Source organism: Branchiostoma floridae, chromosome 5 (assembly GCF_000003815.2).
Source record: "Branchiostoma floridae strain S238N-H82 chromosome 5, Bfl_VNyyK, whole genome shotgun sequence".
Lineage (NCBI taxonomy): Eukaryota > Metazoa > Chordata > Leptocardii > Amphioxiformes > Branchiostomatidae > Branchiostoma > Branchiostoma floridae.
The window spans coordinates 13,159,739-13,181,097 of NC_049983.1; the positions used below are offsets into that span (position 1 = coordinate 13,159,739).

Here is a 21,359-nt window from a genome sequence, read left to right on the forward strand (position 1 = left end):
CTGAGGTGGGTAACTATCTGATGGTTTGAAGAGATGTCAAGACGTGTTAGTGAAATGTAGTATTTGCTGCGCCGTGGCCTTGTCTCTTTCGTTCAACTCCATGTTAGCTCTTGTGTACAATGTGAAGGCAAAAACACATTGGCACAGGGTTTTCAATAGCCAATGTGATGATTGTCGGCTTTAGACAAACGCGTTTTATTCAGAACTCTTCAGGGTATTCACTACTTTCCGACATTCGATTTAATGTTAGCATACGATGGTGAGTCAAAACTCATGCAAGTGGTTTCATAACAGACCCATTCATTAATGCCCTCATGAGTAGGAACATGCAAAATAAAGATCATCATCATTAATGGAATGAGCTGAAACTTGGCACAGAGGTACAGGCATATTGAAATTGAAATTTTTGAAATTTGTTTTTCATTATTTTATGAGTTATTGAACTGATGTCAAGATGACCACGCCCTTTGAAGCCCGTCAGAAGAAAAGTGATGTCCAATTAATATGCAATTAAGAATTTCCCTAAACCATGGTACCAATTTTTTCTAATAAAGGAGCATGCACATAGAATAAGCTGCTTTTCTCTATAAGCCACAGGCTTATTTTCAAATCTGATCATGAAATCCGATCAGTTTTTCTTTTTTTGCTGCTGGCATGGAGTGAGGTACAATCGGTCGTTAGGGTTATGAGATTTGCGGTGTGTTTCAATTCAGTTTACATTCGAATAAACTGCTAGTAAACCGGTACATGTCTCAAGTAAAACGCTAGGGCTAAGTAAAGTTGCCAAATTGGTCTCATTACGTTTAACAGATTCCGCAGTTTACGTTCAGATAGCTGCAACAGGCAACTGACCAACGCACGCCCTGTATGTGTCTGGTCTTTTTCCGACGACGAAAGACTGTTAAGACTTGCACAACATATTGGGGCTCTAGCTCCTCTGGTCTTGATTCTGTATTAAGTCTCCTACATTTGAGTTGATACGTATATAAGTTCGCAGGATGGCAGCAGCGCCTTCCCCAGCTACATGACTCCGATCATGTTGGCAGCCATGAAGAACTACTACGATATCCTGGAGATGCTGCTTCACGCTGGCTTCCCTACACCTGCGCCAGACGACTACAAATGGACAACCGACATCAGCGAGTCCATCGCTTGGCTGGACGCCTACCGTGCGGTGTGTAGTCCGTCCTACATCCTCCTCACCAGCCCCGACCCGTTCCGTACGGCCTTCCGGACGGCCAAGGCTCTTCGAGATGTCCTTTGGAAGCGGGAACAGTACCGGCCTGAGCTGGAGCAGCTGGCGGACCAGTGTGAGACGTTCGCCTGTGAGCTACTGGACGAGGCACGCTCAACTAAAGAAGCCGGAACCATCCTCGAGCACCTCTGCAGCCCAGAGGACTCTCCATACAGAAAGTCCGTCTCTACTATCCAGCTAGCTGTGGACCTCCAGCTAAAGCAGGTTGAATGCTACTTACAGTTTCGAGCTGAACAAATTGAAATTGATAACTTGATTCCCATTTCGAAGTGCTTCTAGGACTGATTACATTTTTGTGTGGATTGCTATCAATTTGCCAGTATACTTTTCGTGGATGGAAGATTCTTTGGTGCATGTTAATTTTAGTCTTTAGTCTACCTTAGTGCATTTGACCCCCAATGGTCAATGGAATATGCAATGAATAGCTTTAATGATATAGTTGGTTTAGCTTTTGATATAGCTAACGAAATCTCCCGTATCAGGTTGCGACGCACCCTTTTTGCTTTGAATATGTCAACCAACGGAAGTTCCAGGAGTTCGCAGACTTTCATCAGGCCTTTCAGGGGTGGGAAAACGCCTCTTCCGTCTATCCGATTGTTCTCTCGGTGACCGTGGGGCTAGCGTATCCCCTCCTGTGTCTGGCACATCTCCTGGCGCCTCAGTCAAAGGTCAGGGTAAGATTCGTTGAATCAAAGGATACGTTATGCATTTTATACTGCTATACTGAATAACTGATTGTTACGCTTGATAAATAGGAACTGGTAGTGCTGTTGAATTTATCAATAGAAATAATTGGCTCCCCTTCTAACATTAGAAAAGCTACTCTGTGTGTGCGTGTGTGTGTATGTGCCGTCTACTCTGGATACTAATTTTCATATCGTTTGTAGATCGGCAAGTTTTCGAGTCTTTCTGTTGTGCGTGAGATGTACTGGACCGCATCGTGGATCGTTCTGCTGATCCTACTGTTGGTGGATTCTCAGTCCTTCCGAGTGGGACCAGCAGAGTTAGACAGTATTATCCAGGGGTCTCCAGTGTCCTCTGAACCGGTATCAGCAACGAAGATACTGATCATGATATGGATCATCGGTAAGTGGTATTAATTTTCTTGTTTCTCTTACGTTTCTATTGCAGCTGGCGCCGTCGGCTTGTTGTGATCAGCAGCAGTGTACCATAGCTGTGGCCTATCCTACAGGACGGGGATCACTTAGCCGAATATGCACTCTATAGTGCATGATCTGATAAGCTCTGATTCCTCCTCCAAATGATTTCATGCTTTCAACTACGATAATTCAGCGATTGAAGTACGTCAATAAGAATTACGAAAGCAGAATCTAATATGATTCGTTTGGCTTTGTTGTAAAATACAGGATTCCTTTTTCAGACATAGCGTGGAAAGACCTGCAAGAAGTTCGAAGAGAAGGCCTGATGGACCACTTCAAGCAGCTTTGGAACATTCTGGACTTTGTGATGATTGCGGTCTACCTAGCACAGTTCACTCTCCGGCTTGTGTCACTTTTTCAGGCAAGAGGGCATTTGGTATTTCGAAAGAAGAATGTAATTTTGAATCAACCGATTGTAATTTGGTATGTTAAGCGGTCTGTGATGTTGACTTTTTATATTTTCATTAGCTCGACATACGTTCCGAGCAGAACACGGTCGCCGATGATTGGACACACAAAGCAAATGAAAGCAGATTCCAGCCGGTTGCAGTCGCAGACGCCCTCTTCTCCATATTCACAATCGTCGTCTTTATCCGAGCCTTGTCTCTGTTTATTTATAACCGTTTCCTGGGGATGCTGCTGATCTCCATCGGACGAATGGCTGTAGACATCATGAAGTTCGTGGTCATGCACGGACTGGTTCTGTTCGCCTTTGCGCTCGGCTTGAACCAGCTGTACTGGTTCTATGGGACGATGCACCAGTACCTCTGTTCCAACTATTCACGGAGCAACTTGAAGGATTTGAGCTGTTCAATGTCACAAGGTTTTGACACGTAAGTAATATCCAGAGTCTCACTTATAACATCGTCCTTGATCAAGTTTTTATGACATTCAATTCATAAAGTAGGATAGTGGACCCATTTTCGGTTTGCGTTCCCTTTTCAGAATTTTCAGCTCGCTGCAATCCCTGTTCTGGGCTGCGTTTGGTATTGTTGACTTGTCCACGCTCGAGCTGAAGCCGGGTACCAGCCCAGTCAACGTGTTCCAGATACAAGAATGGCCTGTCATCACAGAGACTGCCGGCAAACTGGTATTTGGGCTGTATGAAGTCATTGGAGTGTTGGTTCTCATCAATCTACTCATCGCCATCATGAGCGACTCATTTACGAGGACAGAGGTACTCAATAAAAATACACTGGCCAACCTTTCCGCTAAGATATGATAACTTTAGCATGGTACCCTTCATTTTACGTATGTTGCCTTGGTTTTGTTTGTGCTATTTATGAAGTTACGAAAACTCCTTCATGTCTGACCTGAATTTGTTCCAGGAAGTAAAACGCGTTGACTGGGGCTTTGTGGTGATGAAAGACGTGCTACGCTACCTGAAGGTGGACGTGTCCTTACCTCCACCCTTCGGCCTGATGATGTCCGTGAGGAACGCTGTTGTCCGCCCGGTGTTGGCATTATGTGGTCGGCGAAACAATCCTTCCGATACGGACAATAATGTAGGTATATACATATCGACGGTCATGGGCTAATACATGGCAACAATCTTCATATTTAATTTCTACATGTGTATGGTGTTTGAAATGTGCTTCAATATTCTGCCAATCGACCACTAAAATGATTATCTGATAGGATAAGTGCCTCCTGGCAACAAGTTCCTTTTCATCTCTGATGTCACATTTGCTTTCACAATGGCCATGGGTTGTCCCTTTTCCTTTATCTTTTCATAACGTGCATGTTTCCTCTCTACTCTAACGGATATCTACATTTGTTTTAGGTGGAGACAGCTGATGGTCAACCACAATCACCGCTGCCAGGGGAACACGATGCGTACAAAGTAAGTAAGGGATGAATAACATACTGGGGTTCAAATTAGGCTGTACACACACTCATCACACTGCCTGGTAGACATTTCCATTATCTTGTATGTAGATATCATCAATTTGTTTTGACATATTGCAGATATCGAAATGCTGACATTGTTCCTTACAGTCTTAATGACCCTTGTTTTTTTTATATAGATGATTGTTGGCAGTCTTATGACCAGATATTTGCTTCGCAAGGAAAGGAGTCTGGAATGAAACGAATGAAAGGGCATTTGCGTAATATAACTTCCTATTTCTAATTGGGATTGTTTCCATAGCCCACATTTGTACATGTATCTATCAGGTAGTATAAAATCTTTACTAAATGTAATAAAAAAAATTACATATCTGAAAAGGAATGACTTTCAAAAATATTTCTTCTTTACTTTAATGTACACGTATCTTAAAGTTATAGCATGAATCAACATTGTTCCCAATACCCATTGTTGTGCTGAACACCAATCTAGGATTTAACCATAGACAGGCTAAGAGGGATACATATTATGAAACAACCCAGTAGTCATGTTTTTGTCTGGAAGCAAAAGTAAGCGAACAACATGGTTGTTGTTTTAATTGATATTGAAACATGCATGCAAGTCTTATTTGTTGCACTAAACGGCTCCAGAGGGGGGGGGGGGGGGGGGGTAAACGTATCAAAGATATTGAAACCTATATCATATCGAGGCCACCTGAATTGATGTTTTACACGACATATTCTTGAAATGAACCTTTGTTCCATTTCCTTTTGTACGTGTCAGTGGAATTGTCAGCTTGTAAGGTTTGTTGACATTCTAGTGGGTATATACGATACAGATATTTCACATTAACAATAAATCACTCGAGATTTCCGAAATGGCAGTGATCATCTTATTACTTCAATTCCACATTACTTATCAATGTGTAACGCTTACATCGGGAGCTCTACAGCGCAACAGGTGCACTTGTTCTTGTGATTAAAGATTTCAATTTCAATGTTCCTTATGTACGTGTAAGTGGAGCTTGTGAGGTTTGTTACATGCTTGAAAAAAGCATGTACTGTTTCTGGTAGGGATCTTTGTGATTCCGGACCGATATCTCTAGAACCTCTGGATGGATTGCGATTTCCTTTGCTATGGGGATAGAGTGTGTGACCTATTGTGCTATTAAGTAGATTAGAAGTTTGCTGTTGTTTTGTGGTTCGTTTTTTTTTTAAATATTTACACCCCTTTTCCTGATATGGAGTGATCTGGCCTCATTCCCTCTGTCTCAACCTCCTTGGGGACAGCTAGCAGCTGTAACATGTGTTTTGAGTTTTCAGTAGCATGGGAGTGTGTGGAAGGGTCGTTTCCAGTGCTATATCTCCAGAACAGAACGTGTGATTTACCTCCATGAAAAATGGAGGTATAGTTTTTGGTGTGTCTGTGTGTGTGTCTGTTTGTGTTTCCACATATTTGTGGTCAGCATAACTTTAGAACCTGTTGATGGATTGTAATGATATTTATTTTCACTCCGCGTACCGTAGGTACGCTTCGAGTGAAAATATTGTTATATTGCAATCCATACATAGTATGGGATTGCAATATATTGTTTTTTCTGAAATTCTCCTGTCAAAATTTTCAAATGGGATTAATTTTTTCATTTTTTGGCCAAATGAGCTGAAATTTGGCAGGGTGGTAGAAATAGCAAATACCCCCAGACGTTTTTTTCACTTTCTTGATAGAGGCCTTAGAAATTATGATATTTAGGGTTTTTGGTCATTTTTAGACAAAATATGTATATTTTGGGCCCCTGTGCCCTGGTATTACAAGCTAATGACCTGAAATTTGGTACAGAGGTGCATTAGACATATGAGCACAGAAAACCATCAACACTTTTTTCATAGATCACTTCAAAAATTAGTTATTTTAGGGTTTTTGGCCATTTTTGACTAAAAATGTATATTGTTGGCTCCTATGCCCTTGTATTAAAACCAAATGACCTGAAATTTGGTACATAGGTGCGTTTGACATATGACCACAGAACCTCATCAACGCTTTATTCATTGAATACTCCAAAAATGAGTTATTTTAGGGTTTTTTGCCATTTTTGACTAAAAATGTATATTTTTTGCTCCTATGCCCTTGTATAGAAACCAAATGACCTGAAATTTGGTACAGAGGTGCATTGAACATATGCTCACAGGACCCAATTGACACTTTCTTCATAGATCACTTCAAAATTAGTTATTTTGGGGTTTTCAGTCATTTTTGACTAAAAATGTATATTTTTGGCTTCTATGCCCTTGTATATAAACCAAATGACCTGAAATTTGGTACAAAGGTAAATTGGACATATGACAACAGGACCCCATCAACACTTTCTTCATAGAGCACTTATAAAATGAGTTATTTGGGGATTTTTAGCCATTTTTAACTAAAAAATGTATATTTTGGGCTCATATGCCCTTATATTGAAAACAAATGACCTAAAATTCGGCATGAAGGTGTGTAGGACAAGTGCCCACAGTACTTCATTTTCCCTTCGAGTAAACATTACTTCAAATTGTTGAATTTTGGGATTTTTTTCAAGGATGAAGATGGATTGCAATATGCTGTATTTGCTCCTAAGCAAATGTCGGCCTTTCTAGTTTTCATACTGTTTCTTCTTTCTTTCTTTCTCCTGTCACGACCTTTAAAGTGATTCCTCTCCGTCGTTCTTGGACCGAATGACCTGAAATTTGGCACAAGTGTACCTTGGGCCAATACCCTCGGACTTTTTTTTCTGTTTTTTGATATATACTTTTAAAATGATTTTATGGATGTTTTAGGTGGTGTTTTGACAGAACTGTATAATTGTGCCTCCCCTGCCCAGGTATTAAACCCAAGGGACCCGAAATTTGGTATGATAGTGCATGAGATATTTACTAAAAGAACCCTGTTATCATTTTTGGCACAAAATCACTTAAAAATGATTTATAAGCCAATTTGGCGGGTTTTTTTTGTCTGCGTTTTCGTCTTCGCCGCCTCTGAGCGTCTCACCATATATGGTAAATGACGTAATCACCTTCCCTGTGTGTATGACAGTGTGTATGACCAGGTGGCGACCGTGCACGTGGTCACCCCTGCTTGCTCTAATTAATATTCATGAACACGCGTCGCAACGTTACCCGGCGAATGCGGGTGTTGTTGGAATATCTGCTGTTATCAAATTCATGGACGAATAATGACACGGTGTGAGGGCATTGTTCTCAGCGCTATTGTCACCAATTCAAATCAAATTTATTGTCACAAATCTCGACGCAAGCACAAGATACGTAGGCACATTTTAGACAGGATGCCACCCTCAGTCAAGTGTAGCCTCTACCAAGCTCCGCGGATCGGTGGTCTAATTGTAGAAAGTGGACAAATAGAGTCAATAGTATGCTAGGAGAGTCGGCCGGCCAGAGGATTCATTTCAAGTGCAGGATTCACCACAGAACAAGTCATCAACAACAGAGAGAAACAATATCGCAATCCCAACGCGAAAACCACAACGCCTAAAGCTCAGAGCTGTTTGGCATGGTCGATTTGGCGGTGCTTGAGCCCCTCTGTTACACTGCCCACAATTAAAAGCCGCTCCGCGTAAAAAAAATAGAAGAAATTTGTCAAGAAAAGACAGAAAACACGCCAGATAAGTTAACGTCACATGGCCGAGGACTATAGTTTGCCACTTGCAATTTGCCGGGCCGGGCAACACTTATAGGCCAATTAACTCCAACCAAGAAGGTTATATACTAGGCTTTTATTCCTTGAACTTGGCAAAAATCCTCTATTCAACCAGGTGGAAGTCTGGTAGTGACTAATCAACCGCCACGCGGGTCGCCTTGCTGCCACATGTACACATGATCACATAAAAAAAATAATGACATATGTATTAGCGTTGATTTATTATTTTTGAGAAGGTTCCGTTTATCACGGAACTGCTGTTGTTTCAGAAATCTCACTGACTTTTGCTTGCAAACACGTAAATTCCTAACTTGCATCTACAGTATTCTCAGCGGCGCTCAACGCGTTCCTATGTTTCACCATTTGTGGTAAACAAAGCGACAAAAGGGTCCTTGAACACGCAGCTGGCAGGTGCGGCGGGTTCGCGGTCTGCTAATTGGATTGTCTCGGTAGCCAATCAGCAAAGGTCTTGCGTACTACTTAGTGGATCACGTGCGCAGTGCTGCGCATAATGAGGTTCTCGAGATCTGTTAGTTTATGTGAAAAATAAATGGGACTTTAAGGTTATAACAGACGTATAATTACTGCAATTGCTGCGCCCTTTTTTAGACAAAAAGCATACAAAACATTTAGATATGTGAAACAGACTTCGTGCAAACATACAGGGGCTAATCATCTTTGTTCATCAATATAATGTATTAGCTGATTAACTCTAGGTATAAAAATGGAATGTGATCCTTTTTGTCTGAATACAATGTGCATAACTTTACATGTATTCGTACTGATAATGTCATTGCAGTGCAGCCATGATATCCAATTGGATTTTTAAAAAATGCTAAAAACGGCTAATAAGTATATCTTGGTAAAGAGTTAAAACTGTAGTGAAGTTTGTTTGAAGAGGTCTGCTTGTATGAAGATTAGTTATGCTTGTGACAACCTTGAATAAGTGCAGTAATTGCCCTTGCCTTGTGTAAATAAGCAGGAAAACCACGCTATTGTCTGCTGTGGGTACGTAATACCAACGTTTAGGGTCGCATAACGTGTTAACGCATCTGTAGAAAAAATACAACACAATTTCCGTTTGTGAAATAAAACCTTTTTTTCTTGAAGTAAGACGGTGCCTTCTTTGTTAATGTGGGAAACACTAGCATGCTGTGTGCGTGATGTTATCAAGAAATAAAAGTTTGATTATTACCGTATACATAATAAAAATAGTATAGTAGCAACGTAGTTTCAGGTCATTCTCACATTGGATTTTTTTCAAATTCAATTTTGGAACAGTCCATGTTTGCATAAAGGGGGAGAGCGGAGTGAAAATAGCTGAATTTGCTCCTAAGCAAATACCGGCCTTTCTAGTTGGTATTTGGGTAGGTGTTTGGAAGACGAAGGTCAAAGTCAATTTTGGATCCCCTGGTGTGTGACCTTGGTACTGCAACAGAACTTGGATTTTTGTATCTTTTGACATGGATATGCTATGGTCTTGATTTTTGGTGGCACATAGCTTGTGGTGTAAGGAAGAAGTGTTGTATGTTTGGGCCCTCTAGCAGCTTGCTCTAGAACTGCTGGGGCATTCTGGTCAAAATCTTCCAAGGAGCAAAAAAGAGCAACTGTGACCATCGCTGTCACCTCTGTATGGTGTGAACCATTATATACACACTGAGATACAATGTATGTGCCAGGTGCAGGTGTAACAATAGGAAATAAAAATGAAATGGTGAGGACACCAGAAAGGTGTAGTTTTGGATCTCACTGTTTACCATAGGTAGATATATAACTTAAGAACAATGATGGAATAATTTTGCCAAACGTCAAACCATATCAACTCCCACAACACACCATACGCACCATCACAAAACAAAATATTTCAAGCAGGTTTGAGTTTTCAGACTCTTGTTGACATTGAAGTGGGTTTAGGATACAGACATATTGCATCAATAATAAATCACTTGAGATTTTCGATCTGGCAGTGATCATCGTACGAATGTATTACTTCGACTCCTCATGACTTATTAATGAGTAACGCTGACATCGGGAGCTCTACTGTGCAACAGGTGCAACTTATGATTAAAGATTTTGTCCCTTTCATGACAAGAACAGGTTTTATTCCTTCTCTCAGTGACACCAGATCCATATCCTTTGCATGTTACATACCTCTTTAACTGCTCAGAGCCTAATTACAGGAGTCATTCAATGGATTATAACCCCCCATCGGGACTAATTGGGTGGAAGAAATAACCGAAAATCCCCTTCTATTGTACTGGTAAAGAGACGCCCTCTGGCAAGGCTAGGTATCTGATTAGGTAGACAAGAATATAATTTCGCGATGCGAGCGGAACGGGTTAAACCGGTAGGTTGGCGTCATGCCCAAAAGTAGCACATAGTCATCACACGTCACTTTCCAAACATTCACGGAAACATGGACGCGCGTTTTCTGAGTCTCGTCCGTAATAATGAAGCCTCGGAAGTATCCACAGTTCTTGGGGAGGAAAACGTCAGTCCAGACATTTCTCTTGGCCTGGCGACACTCCAGGACAAGTTCGGCAGGTCTGTCCTGGAGCTAGCCGTGGACAGCGGGTCGCGCGAAGTGGCCGAGGTTCTGTTAGACCACGGCGCACCCATCGGTGACGCGCTGCTGTACGCCATCGACAGGCAGGACGTTGGTGTCGTGCGGATCCTGAAGGAGAGGGCGTTGACGGAGACCCTGGGTCGGACGTACGGTGTGGACTCTGAGGTGGGTAACTATCTGATGGTTTGAAGAGGTGTAACGATTACGCAGTATCAAGATGTGTTAGCGAAATGTCGTATTTGCTGCGTCATGGTCTTAATGTCTCTTACGTTCAACTCCATGTTAGCTATTGTGTGTAATGTAAAGGCAGGAAAAACATTCAGGCACATCTTTTTTCAATAGCTTTTACAATACGATTTACAATTTCATAACGCTTTATTGAGAACACTTTCACTGCTTTTCTATTTGATGTTAGCATACTTTCCATTGTCCTTGCAGTTGCATACCTACATGATGTTTCAGTTCAGTTTACACTCAGCTAAAACTACCTGTAAACAGTATATGTCTCAACGTAAACACCAGGGCTAAGTAATGTTGTTTAACCGGTCTCCTCGAGTTAAACAAATTACGCAGTTTACGTTCAGTTAGCTGTAACAGGTACTGTACGTGTCGCTTACATCAGACCAACGCACGCCATGTGTGGTCCAAGGACAAAAGACTGTTAATTCGTAAGATTGGGGCTCTAGCTTTTCTGGTGTTGATTTTACATTAAGCCGTGTACATTTGAATTGATATACGTGTGTCAACGTTACAATTTCGCAGGATGGCAGCAGCGCCTTCCCCAGCTACATGACTCCGGTCATGCTGGCAGCCATGATGAACAACTACGATATCCTGGAGATGCTGCTTCAAGCTGGCTTCCCTACACCTGCGCCAGACGACTACAGATGGACAACCGACATCAGCGAGTCCATCGCTTGGCTGGACGCCTACCGTGCGGTGTGCAGCCCGTCCTACATCCTCCTCACCAGCCCCGACCCGTTCCGTACGGCCTTCCGGACGGCCAAGGCTCTTCGAGACGTCCTTTGGAAGCGGGAACAGTACCGGCCTGAGCTGGAGCAGCTGGCGGACCAATGTGAGACGTTCGCCCGTGAACTACTGGACGAGGCACGCTCAACTAAAGAAGCCGGGGCCATCCTCGAGCACCTCTGCAGTCCAGAGGACTCTCCATACAAAAAGCCCGTCTCTACTATCCAGCTAGCTGTGGACCTCCAACTAATGCAGGTAAGATACTACTGACAGTCTCTATCAGACCAAATTTCCATTGATAACTCGATCCCCCTTTCGAAGTGCTTTTAGTACTGATTACATTTTTGTAAATCTCGATATTGATATTTCGGTATACTTTTCGTGGATGAAAGATTCTTTGCCTCACGTTACTTTTAATCTACCTTAGTGCATTTAGCCCCCAAGGGGGCATGAATATAGAATAAACAACTTTGTTGTAATCACTATTTTAGTTGGTTTTAGCTTTGAGATGGTTAACGAAATCTTTCGTTTCAGTTCACGACGCACCCTTTTTGCTTTGAATATGTCAACCAACGAAAGTTCCAGGAGATCATAGACTTTCATCAGGTCTTTCAGGGGTGGGAAAACGCTTCTTCTGTCTATCCGATTGTTCTCTCGGTGACCGTGGGGCTAGCGTATCCCTTCCTGTGTCTGGCACATCTCCTGGCGCCTCTGTCAAAGGTCAGGGTGTGACAAGTTGTAGTATGGTACTCGAAGGCTCAATTGATACGTTATACAGTTATACTGAATAATTGGTTGTGACTTTTGACAAATGATAACTGGTAGCGATGTTGAGTTTATTGATAGAATCAATCGGTTCCACTTCTAACATTATTAAAGCTACGCTGTGAGCACCAGATTTGTTAAGCTTTTGATATCTATATCTCTGTGTGTTCTCTGCTTTAGATGAAAAACGTCTTATCGTTTGTAGATTGGCAAGTTTTCAAGTCTTTCTGTTGTGCGTGAGATGTACTGGACCGTGTCGTGGATCGTTCTGCTGATCCTACTGTTGGTGGATTCTCAGTCCTACCGCCTGGGACCTTCGGAGATAGACAGTATTCTCCAGGGGACTCCAGCGTTATCTAAACCGGTGTCAATAGCGTCCATATTGATCATGATGTGGATCATCGGTTAGTGGTATTACTTTCTCTGTTTCTCTTCTGGTGGTGGTTGTTGTCTGTTGTGATCCACAGCAGTGTACCATAATTGTGGCCTATTCCCACTGCTGTATATGGTTGTGGATCACCTAGCCGAATATGCACTCAAAATGATTTCATACTTTCAACTAAGATCATTCAGTGACTGAGTACTTAGAAAGATTACAAAGGCAGATATGATTCGTTTGTAAATCAAATTGCTTGTAAAATACAGGGTGCTTTTTTTTCAGACATAGCATGGAAGGAACTACAAGACGTTCGACGAGAAGGCCTGATGGACCATTTCAAGCAGCCGTGGAACTTTCTGGACTTTGTGATGGTTGCGGTCTTCCTAGCACAGTTCGCCCTCCGACTTGTGGCGATTCAGGCAAGAAGGCATTTCGTATTCCGAAAGAAGTATGTGATTGATTTGAAATCAACCAATTGTAATTTTGTTTGTTTAGCTAGTTAACTGTGACGTTGCCTTTTTATTTTTTTAGCTCGACATATATAGATCAGAACAGAACACGGTCGCCGATGAATGGACACATAAAGCAAATGAAACCAGCTTCCAGCCGGTTGCAGTCGCAGATGTCCTCTTCTCCATCTTCACAATCGTCGTCTTTGTCCGAGCCATGTCTATGTTCATCTATAATCGTTTTCTGGGGATGCTGCTGATCTCCATTGGACGAATGGCTGTAGACATCATTAAGTTCGTGGTCCTGGATGGACTGATTCTGTTCGCCTTTGCTCTCGGCTTGAACCAGCTGTACTGGTTCTATGGGACGATGCACCAGTACCTCTGTTCCAACTATTCACAGAGCAACCTTCAGGCTTTGAGCTGTTCAAAGTCACAAGGTTTTGACACGTAAGTAATAATCCAACTTCTCCCTTGATCAAAGTTTTTCTGACGATATCCAATTCACATCGTAGAAAGACCAGAGGTTTAATGTTGATATGATTGTGTACAACTAAGGACGTCGACTATCAGTTTCTTTATGGCTTGCGTTCGTTTTTCAGAATTTTCAGCGCGCTGCAATCCCTGTTCTGGGCTGGGTTCGGTGTTGTTGATCTGTCCACGCTCGAGCTCAAGCCGGGTACCAGCCCAGTCAACGTGTTCCAGATACAAGAATGGCCTGTCATCACAGAGACTGCCGGCAAACTGGTGTTTGGGCTGTATGAAGTCATTGGAGTGTTGGTTCTCATCAATCTACTCATCGCCATCATGAGTGACTCATTTACGAGGACAGAGGTACTCAATAAAAATCCAATGGCCAGCCTAACCGCTAAGATATAATAACGTCAGCATCGTACCCTTCCTTCAATAAATAATCGCCCATGTTGCTTTGGTTCCGTTATGTATATCGTATTGAATCTGGCTACTTATGAAGTAACGAAAACATCCTCATGTCGACCTGAATTAAATTTTGTTCCAGGAAGTAAAACGCATTGACTGGGGTTTCGTAGTGATGAAAGACGTGCTACGCTACCTGAAGGTGGACGTGTCCTTACCTCCACCCTTCGGCCTGATGATGTCCGTGAGGAACGCTGTTGTTCGCCCGGTGCTGGCGTTGTGCGGTCGGCGAAACAATCCTCCCGATACAGACAATAATGTAAGTACCAACTGTCATGGACTAAAACATGATAATTTGCATCCTCCATGGCTTGGTTTTGGTGTTTGGTGTCCGAAATGTGTTTCAATGTTCTGTTTGACGATCCACCACTGAAATGATAATGAGTACATGTATCTGATTGGACAAAGACCTCCTGGTAACATTCTCCTTACCATCTCTGATGTCACCTTTGCTTTTACAACGACCATGGCTTCTCCTTTTCCTTTTATAACGTGCATATTTTCCTCTCTTACTAAGATAAGTATGTTTGTTTAGGTTGAGAGAGCCGTTCGTCCATCACAATCACCAGCACTGCCAGCGAAACAGGATGTGTTCAAAGTAAGTAAAGGGCAAATAAGTGGGGATCAATTGAGATTTATCTGTACACACATTCATCGTGCTCATCATCATCATATCGTTCCACGCCAGTGCTGCAGCCTGGCAACAATCTTCTCATTTGCCTTTAGCAGGTCCCGTTTGGAGATGTTGGGACCCAATACACAGCCCTGTATAATGTGTCATATAGTTTGGGTAGGGTGGCCGCAATGACACTAATCGTCCTGCCTGAACGACATTTGCTTGATATCCTGATCATTGTATGCACATATCAGCGATGTTACTTTCACAAATTGAAGATATTGAAATGCTAACGTTGTTCCTTAGAGTTTGTACTGTCTTAATTGGTATGTTGTTTGTTTTTTCATACAGATGGTTGTTGGCAGTCTTATGACCAGATATTTGCTTCGCAAGGAAAGGAGTCTGGAATGAAAGGAATGAAATGGCAGATGTGTATATAGCACCCTCTCTCGCTTGTTATGTTATTTGTAATTGTCGAAATGAGTAGCTTTGATCCAATAGCCCACATTTGTACATAAACGTTACCTTACTATTTTAATCTTTCTGGTAGGTTGCTGCCTTGCTTTATTCAATGGAATGTAAATTGCATATCTTAAAAAGGATGACTTCTTTTGAAGAGATTTCTTTGTTCCTTGAATAGCGGTATCGTTAAATTCTATTATGAGCCAACATTTTATTCAATATTAGATGTTTCATTGAACACTGGCTACCTCCGATTTAATCATGGAACGGCTAGTAAAGATCGTTGAATAACGTAGAAGTCATGTTTTGTCTGTAAGCAAAAGAAGGTGAACAACACGGTTGTGTCCATTAGTATTTGTACAGTTTTTGTTATCGTTAAGAAGAAACTAAATATAACGTTATAGAGTACACGTGTTATCAGAGGGATTATGTCAAAGTCTATTCTTACTTCATAAGTCTGATATACCCTGTCTGTTCGCTTCTTCATAGTTCGTGCAAGCTAAAGAGTAGCCAGTGGTCACAGACGGAAATTCAACATTTTGTTGTAATCTCTTGTTCTCTTGTTGTTGTTGTTGTTGACACTTGTTCTTTAGAGCAGTGATATGTATTATGAGGCAGATGAGTACATTGTGGACGGAGGATTAGAGATTATTCAACTACTCATATATATACAAGAATAAACAGTTTTCCGCAAAGAGTTTCCTTCACAAAATATTTATGACATATCCAATACTTATGACATCAATCTAGTGGGTATAGGGTACAGATATATTAATGATAAATCTCTCGGGCTGGCAGTGATAATCTTATTACTTCGATTCCTCATGACTTATTAATGTGTAACGCTGACATCGGGAGCTTTACATTGCAACAGGTGCACTTGTTCTTGTGATTAAAGATTCTGTATCCGTCATGACAAGTACAGGTTTTATTCATTCTCTCGGTGACACCAGATCCGGATCCTTCGGAGATGTTACCTGCCTCCTTAAATGCTCAGGTCCTAATTGCTCAAGTCAAATCAACCGATTATACCCCCCCCCCAATCGGGACTTATTAGGTGGAAGAAATAACCGACAATTAAGAGACACCCTCTGGCAAGGCTAGGCGTCTAATCAGGTGGACAAGAGTTACATCTCATAAACGGGTCAAACCGGTAGGTTGGCGTCATGCCCAAAAGTAGCACATAGTCATCACACGTCACTTTCCAAACATTCACGGGAAATGGAGGCACGCTTTCTGAGTCTCGTCCGTAATAATGAAGTCTCGGAAGTATCCACAGTTCTTGGGGAGGTGAATGTCAGCACAGATGTTTGTCCTGACCTTGGTTTACTCCGGGACAGGTTCGGAAGATCTGTCCTGGAGCTAGCCGTGGACAGCGGGTCGCGCGAAGTGGCCGAGGTTCTGTTAGACCACGGCGCACCCATCGGTGACGCGCTGCTGTACGCCATCGACAGACAGGACGTCGGCGCCGTTCGGATCCTGAAGGAAAGGACGTTGGCGGAGACCTTAGGTCGGACGTACGGTGTGGACTCTGAGGTGGGTAACTATCTGATGGTTTGAAGAAATGTCAAGACGTGTTAGGGAAATGTAGTATTTGCTGCGCCGTGGCCTTGTCTCTTTCGTTCAACTCCATGTTAGCTCTTGTGTACAATGTGAAGGCAAAAACACATTGGCACAGGGTCGGCTTTATGCTATTCAGAACTCTTGAGGGTATTCACTACTTTCCGACATTCAATTTAACGTTAGCATAAGATTGTGAGTCAAAACTCATGCAAGTGGTTTCATAACAGACCCATTCATTAATGCCCTCATGAGTAGGAACATGCAAAATAAAGATCATCATCATTAATGGAATGGGCTGAAACTTGGCACAGAGGTACAGGCATATGACCTATTGAAATTGAATTTTTTAAAATTTGTTCTTCATTATTTTATGAGTTATTGTACTGATTTCAAGATGACCACACCCTTTTAATCCCGTCAGAAGAAAAGTGATGTCCAATTAATATGCAATTAAGAATTTCCCTAAACCATGGTACCAATTTTTGCTAATAAAGGAGACTGAGCCTGCAAATAAAATAAGCTGCTTTTCTCTATAAGCCACAGGCTTATTTTCAACTCTGATCATGAAATCCGATCAGTTTTTTTTTCTTTTTTTCTTCTGACATGGAGTGAGGTACAAGCGGTCGTTAGGGTTATGAGATTTGAGGTGCGTCGATTAAAAGTTTCAGTAGCCTACGTTCCCATTAACTACGAGGAATCAACCTTAGTGCACATCTTGGCCGTTGAAGTAATTAATTAACTACCGTGTCAACTTTCGTTTCTTTTGGGGAATGGAAAAAGTAGTCTTTTAGCCAACAATTCACGAATTTGTGTATAAGCAAAACTTGCTCTATGTCACAACTTACTCCATCCTAGGAGCTGTAAATAAGAAACCATTGAGAGTTCAGAAATGAAAATTGAGATGCAACCTATATAGAGGCACTTGTTATCATACATGTGTGGTTTTAACCTCTTACAGTAACTGGTAGTGGGTCAGATCTAGAGGAACTAATTGTCTGACAAGCTTCCAATGGTGACATCATCTTGAAATCAACTAATGAAAGGATAGAAACCAAATTTAGATTTTTCAATTTCAAGAGAACGTGCCTTTAATTTTGTGCCAAATTTCAACTCATTCGATTGAAAAATGAGCGTGGAACAAAATCACCAGTACTTGCATTACTTTTTGACTCGCCCTCGTACTTTTCATTACCCTTGCTGTTGTATACCTGCATGATGTTTCAATTCAGTTTATATTCGAATAAACTGCTAGTAAACAGTACATGTCTCAATTAAAACACGAGGGCTAATTAAAGTTGCCAAATTGGTCTCATTACGTTTAACAGATTCCGCAGTTTACGTTCAGATAGCTGCAACAGGCAATTGACCAACGCACGCCCTGTATGTGTGTGGTCTTTTTCCGACGACAAAAGACTGTTAAGACTTGCACAACATATTGGGGCTCTAGCTCCTCTAGATCTGGTCTTGATTCTGTATTAAGTCTCCTACATTTGAGTTGATACGTATATAATTTCGCAGGATGGCAGCAGCGCCTTCCCCAGCTACATGACTCCGGTCATGCTGGCAGCCATGAAGAACAACTACGATATCCTGGAGATGCTGCTTCAAGCTGGCTTTCCTACACCTGCGCCAGACGACCACAAATGGACAACCGACATCAGCGAGTCCATCGCTTGGCTGGACGCCTACCGTGCGGTGTGCAGCCCGTCCTACATCCTCCTCACCAGCCCCGACCCGTTCCGTACGGCCTTCCGGACGGCCAAGGCTCTTCGAGACGTCCTTTGGAAGCGGGAACAGTACCGGCCTGAGCTGGAGCGGATGGCGGACCAGTGTGAGACGTTCGCCTGTGAGCTACTGGACGAGGCACGCTCAACTAAAGAAGCCGGAACCATCCTCGAGCACCTCTGCAGCCCAGAGGACTCTCCATACAGAAAGCCCGTCTCTACTATCCAGCTAGCTGTGGACCTCCAGCTAAAGCAGGTTGAATGCTACTTACAGTTTCGAGCTCAACAAATTGAAATTGATAACTTGATTCCCATTTCGAAGTGCTTCTAGGACTGATTACATTTTTGTGTGGATTGCTATCAATTTGCCAGTATACTTTTCGTGGATGGAAGATTCTTTGGTGCATGTTAATTTTAGTCTTTAGTCTATCTTAGTGCATTTGACCCCCAATGGTCAATGGAATATGCAATGAATAGCTTTATTGATATAGTTGGTTTAGCTTTTGATATAGCTAACGAAATCTCCCGTATCAGGTTGCGACGCACCCTTTTTGCTTTGAATATGTCAACCAACGGAAGTTCCAGGAGTTCGCAGACTTTCATCAGGCCTTTCAGGGATGGGAAAACGCCTCTTCCGTCTATCCGGTTGTTCTCTCGGTGACCGTGGGGCTAGCGTATCCCCTCCTGTGTCTGGCACATCTCTTGGCGCCCCAGACAAAGGTCAGGGTCCAACGGATAAGTTATGCATTTTGTACTGCTATACATGTATAGTGAATAACTGATTGTTACGCTTGGTAAAAAGGAACTGGTAGTGCTGTTGAATTTATCAATAGAAAGAATTGGTTCCACATATGACATTAGAAAATCTACGCTTTGAGCACCGGATTTGTTGAGCTTTAGTAGTTTTTCTATATATATATATGTGAGTGTGTGTTCTCTACTCTGGATATTAATTTTCTTATCGTTTTTAGATCGGCAAGTTTTCAAGTCTTTCTGTTGTGCGTGAGATGTACTGGACCGCATCGTGGATCGTTCTGCTGATCCTGCTGTTGGTGGATTCTCAGTCCTTCCGAGTGGGACCAGCAGAGTTAGACAGTATTCTCCAGGGGTCTCCAGTGTCCTCTGAACCGGTATCAGCAACAAAGATACTGATCATGATATGGATCATCGGTAAGTGGTATTATTTTTCTTGTTTCTCTCAAGTCTTCATTGCAGCTGGCGCCGTCGGCTTGTTGTGATCCGCAGCAGTGTACCATAGCTGTGTACCATAGCTACCGGATGGGGGTCACTTAGCCGAATATGCACTCTATAGTGCATGATCTGATAAGCTCTGATTCCTTCTCAAAGTGATTTCATGCTTTCAACTACGATAATTCAGCGATTGAAGTACGTCAATAAGAATTACGAAAGCAGAATCTAATATGATTCGTTTGGCTTTGTTGTAAAATGCAGGGTTCCTTTTTCAGACATAGCGTGGAAAGACCTGCAAGAAGTTCGAAGAGAAGGCCTGGTGGACCACTTCAAGCAGCTTTGGAACATTCTGGACTTTGTGATGATTTCGGTCTACCTAGCACAGTTCACTCTCCGGCTTGTGTCACTTTTTCAGGCAAGAGGGCATTTGGTATTTCGAAAGAAGAATGTAATTTTGAATCAACCGATTGTAATTTGGTATGTTGAGCGGTCTGTGATGTTGACTTTTTATATTTTCATTAGCTCGACATACGTTCCGAGCAGAACACGGTCGCCGATGATTGGACACACAAAGCAAATGAAAGCAGATTCCAGCCGGTTGCAGTCGCAGACGCCCTCTTCTCCATCTTCACAATCGTCGTGTTCATCCGAGCCTTGTCTCTGTTTATTTATAATCGTTTCCTGGGGATGCTGCTGATCTCCATCGGACGAATGGCTGTAGACATTATGAAGTTCGTGGTCCTGGATGGACTGATTCTGTTCGCCTTTGCTCTCGGTTTGAGCCAGCTGTACTGGTTCTATGGGACGATGCACCAGTACCTCTGTTCCAACTATTCACAGAGCAACCTTCAGGCTTTGAGCTGTTCAAAGTCACAAGGTTTTGACACGTAGGTAATAATTAAGCTTCTCACTTAAAACATAGTCCAAGGTTTTTTTAATGACATTCAATTCACATAATAAGAAAATCAGAGATGTTGATATGACTGTGTAAAATCTACGCTACCTGTTCATTTATTCCTTGCGTTCATTTTCAGACTATTAAACTCGCTGCAATCCCTGTTCTGGGCTGGGTTTGGTATTGTTGACCTGTCCACGCTCGAGCTGAAGCCGGGTACCAGCCCAGTCAACGTGTTCCAGATACAAGAATGGCCTGTCATCGCAGAGACTGTCGGCAAACTGGTGTTTGGGCTGTATGAAGTTATTGGGGTGTTGGTTCTCATCAACCTCCTCATCGCCATCATGAGCGACTCATTTACGAGGACAGAGGTACTCAATAAAAATGCACTGGCCAACATAACCGCTAAGATATGATAACTTTTGCATGGAAGCCCTCATTTAGTAAATCACGCACATTGCATTGGTTTCGTTTATTTATATCATATTGAATCCGGCAATTTTATGAAGTTACGAAAGCACCTTCATGTCTGACCTGAATGTGTTCCAGGAAGTAAAGCGCATTGACTGGGGCTTTGTGGTGATGAAAGACGTGCTACGCTACCTGAAGGTGGACATGTCCTTACCCCCACCCTTCGGCTTGATAATGTCCGTGAGGAACGCTCTTGTCCGCCCGGTGTTGGCATTGTGTGGTCGGCGAAACAATCCTCCTGATACAGACAATAATGTAAGTATTAAATGTCATGGGCAACAATTTTTATCCCTCGTATGGTATCTGAAATGTGCTTTAATGTTCTGTTTGACGATCGACCACTGAAATGATCATGAGTATCTGATAGGATAAGTACCTCCTGCCACCAAGTTCCTTGTTATTTCTGATATTTGCTCAATTTCTTT

The 21,359-nt window shown here is 42.4% G+C and overlaps 3 protein-coding genes across 3 annotated transcripts; all 3 read left to right on the forward strand.

Annotated features, from left to right (window-relative positions):
• The first annotated feature begins 602 nt into the window (after positions 1-602).
• LOC118416198 (short transient receptor potential channel 5-like) lies at positions 603-14,552 on the forward strand. The gene is made up of 8 exons (XM_035821278.1): positions 603-1,459; positions 1,738-1,923; positions 12,454-12,652; positions 12,910-13,046; positions 13,159-13,526; positions 13,679-13,910; positions 14,095-14,236; positions 14,548-14,552. Exons 1-8 carry the CDS (start codon positions 1,025-1,027, stop codon positions 14,550-14,552), a joined length of 1,704 nt encoding a protein of 567 aa, XP_035677171.1. The 5' UTR covers positions 603-1,024.
• On the forward strand, positions 9,867-12,436 carry LOC118416690 (short transient receptor potential channel 5-like). The gene is made up of 3 exons (XM_035821880.1): positions 9,867-10,679; positions 11,277-11,738; positions 12,018-12,436. Exons 1-3 carry the CDS (start codon positions 10,365-10,367, stop codon positions 12,213-12,215), a joined length of 975 nt encoding a protein of 324 aa, XP_035677773.1. The 5' UTR covers positions 9,867-10,364; the 3' UTR covers positions 12,216-12,436.
• Positions 14,553-16,311: 1,759 nt separating the features above from the next.
• LOC118416199 (short transient receptor potential channel 5-like) lies at positions 16,312-21,306 on the forward strand. The gene is made up of 9 exons (XM_035821280.1): positions 16,312-16,626; positions 18,172-18,633; positions 18,912-19,097; positions 19,349-19,547; positions 19,844-19,983; positions 20,091-20,455; positions 20,603-20,834; positions 21,013-21,189; positions 21,292-21,306. The coding sequence occupies exons 1-9, from the start codon at positions 16,312-16,314 to the stop codon at positions 21,304-21,306; spliced, it is 2,091 nt and encodes a 696-aa protein (XP_035677173.1).
• Positions 21,307-21,359: the final 53 nt, after the last annotated feature.

Excerpts from the sequence above, each read along its gene's own strand:
- LOC118416199 (XM_035821280.1), top strand. The coding sequence starts at position 16,312 with ATGGAGGCACGCTTTCTGAGTCTCGTCCGTAATAATGAAGTCTCGGAA. Across the intron at positions 19,548-19,843 it reads GATCATGATATGGATCATCG|ACATAGCGTGGAAAGACCTG; the intron begins GTAAGTGGTATT and ends TTCCTTTTTCAG. Across the intron at positions 20,835-21,012 it reads ACTCATTTACGAGGACAGAG|GAAGTAAAGCGCATTGACTG; the intron begins GTACTCAATAAA and ends AATGTGTTCCAG.
- LOC118416690 (XM_035821880.1), top strand. The coding sequence starts at position 10,365 with ATGGACGCGCGTTTTCTGAGTCTCGTCCGTAATAATGAAGCCTCGGAA. Across the intron at positions 10,680-11,276 it reads CGTACGGTGTGGACTCTGAG|GATGGCAGCAGCGCCTTCCC; the intron begins GTGGGTAACTAT and ends ACAATTTCGCAG. Across the intron at positions 11,739-12,017 it reads TGGACCTCCAACTAATGCAG|TTCACGACGCACCCTTTTTG; the intron begins GTAAGATACTAC and ends CTTTCGTTTCAG.
- LOC118416198 (XM_035821278.1), top strand. The coding sequence starts at position 1,025 with ATGACTCCGATCATGTTGGCAGCCATGAAGAACTACTACGATATCCTG. Across the intron at positions 1,460-1,737 it reads TGGACCTCCAGCTAAAGCAG|GTTGCGACGCACCCTTTTTG; the intron begins GTTGAATGCTAC and ends CTCCCGTATCAG. Across the intron at positions 12,653-12,909 it reads GATCATGATGTGGATCATCG|ACATAGCATGGAAGGAACTA; the intron begins GTTAGTGGTATT and ends CTTTTTTTTCAG.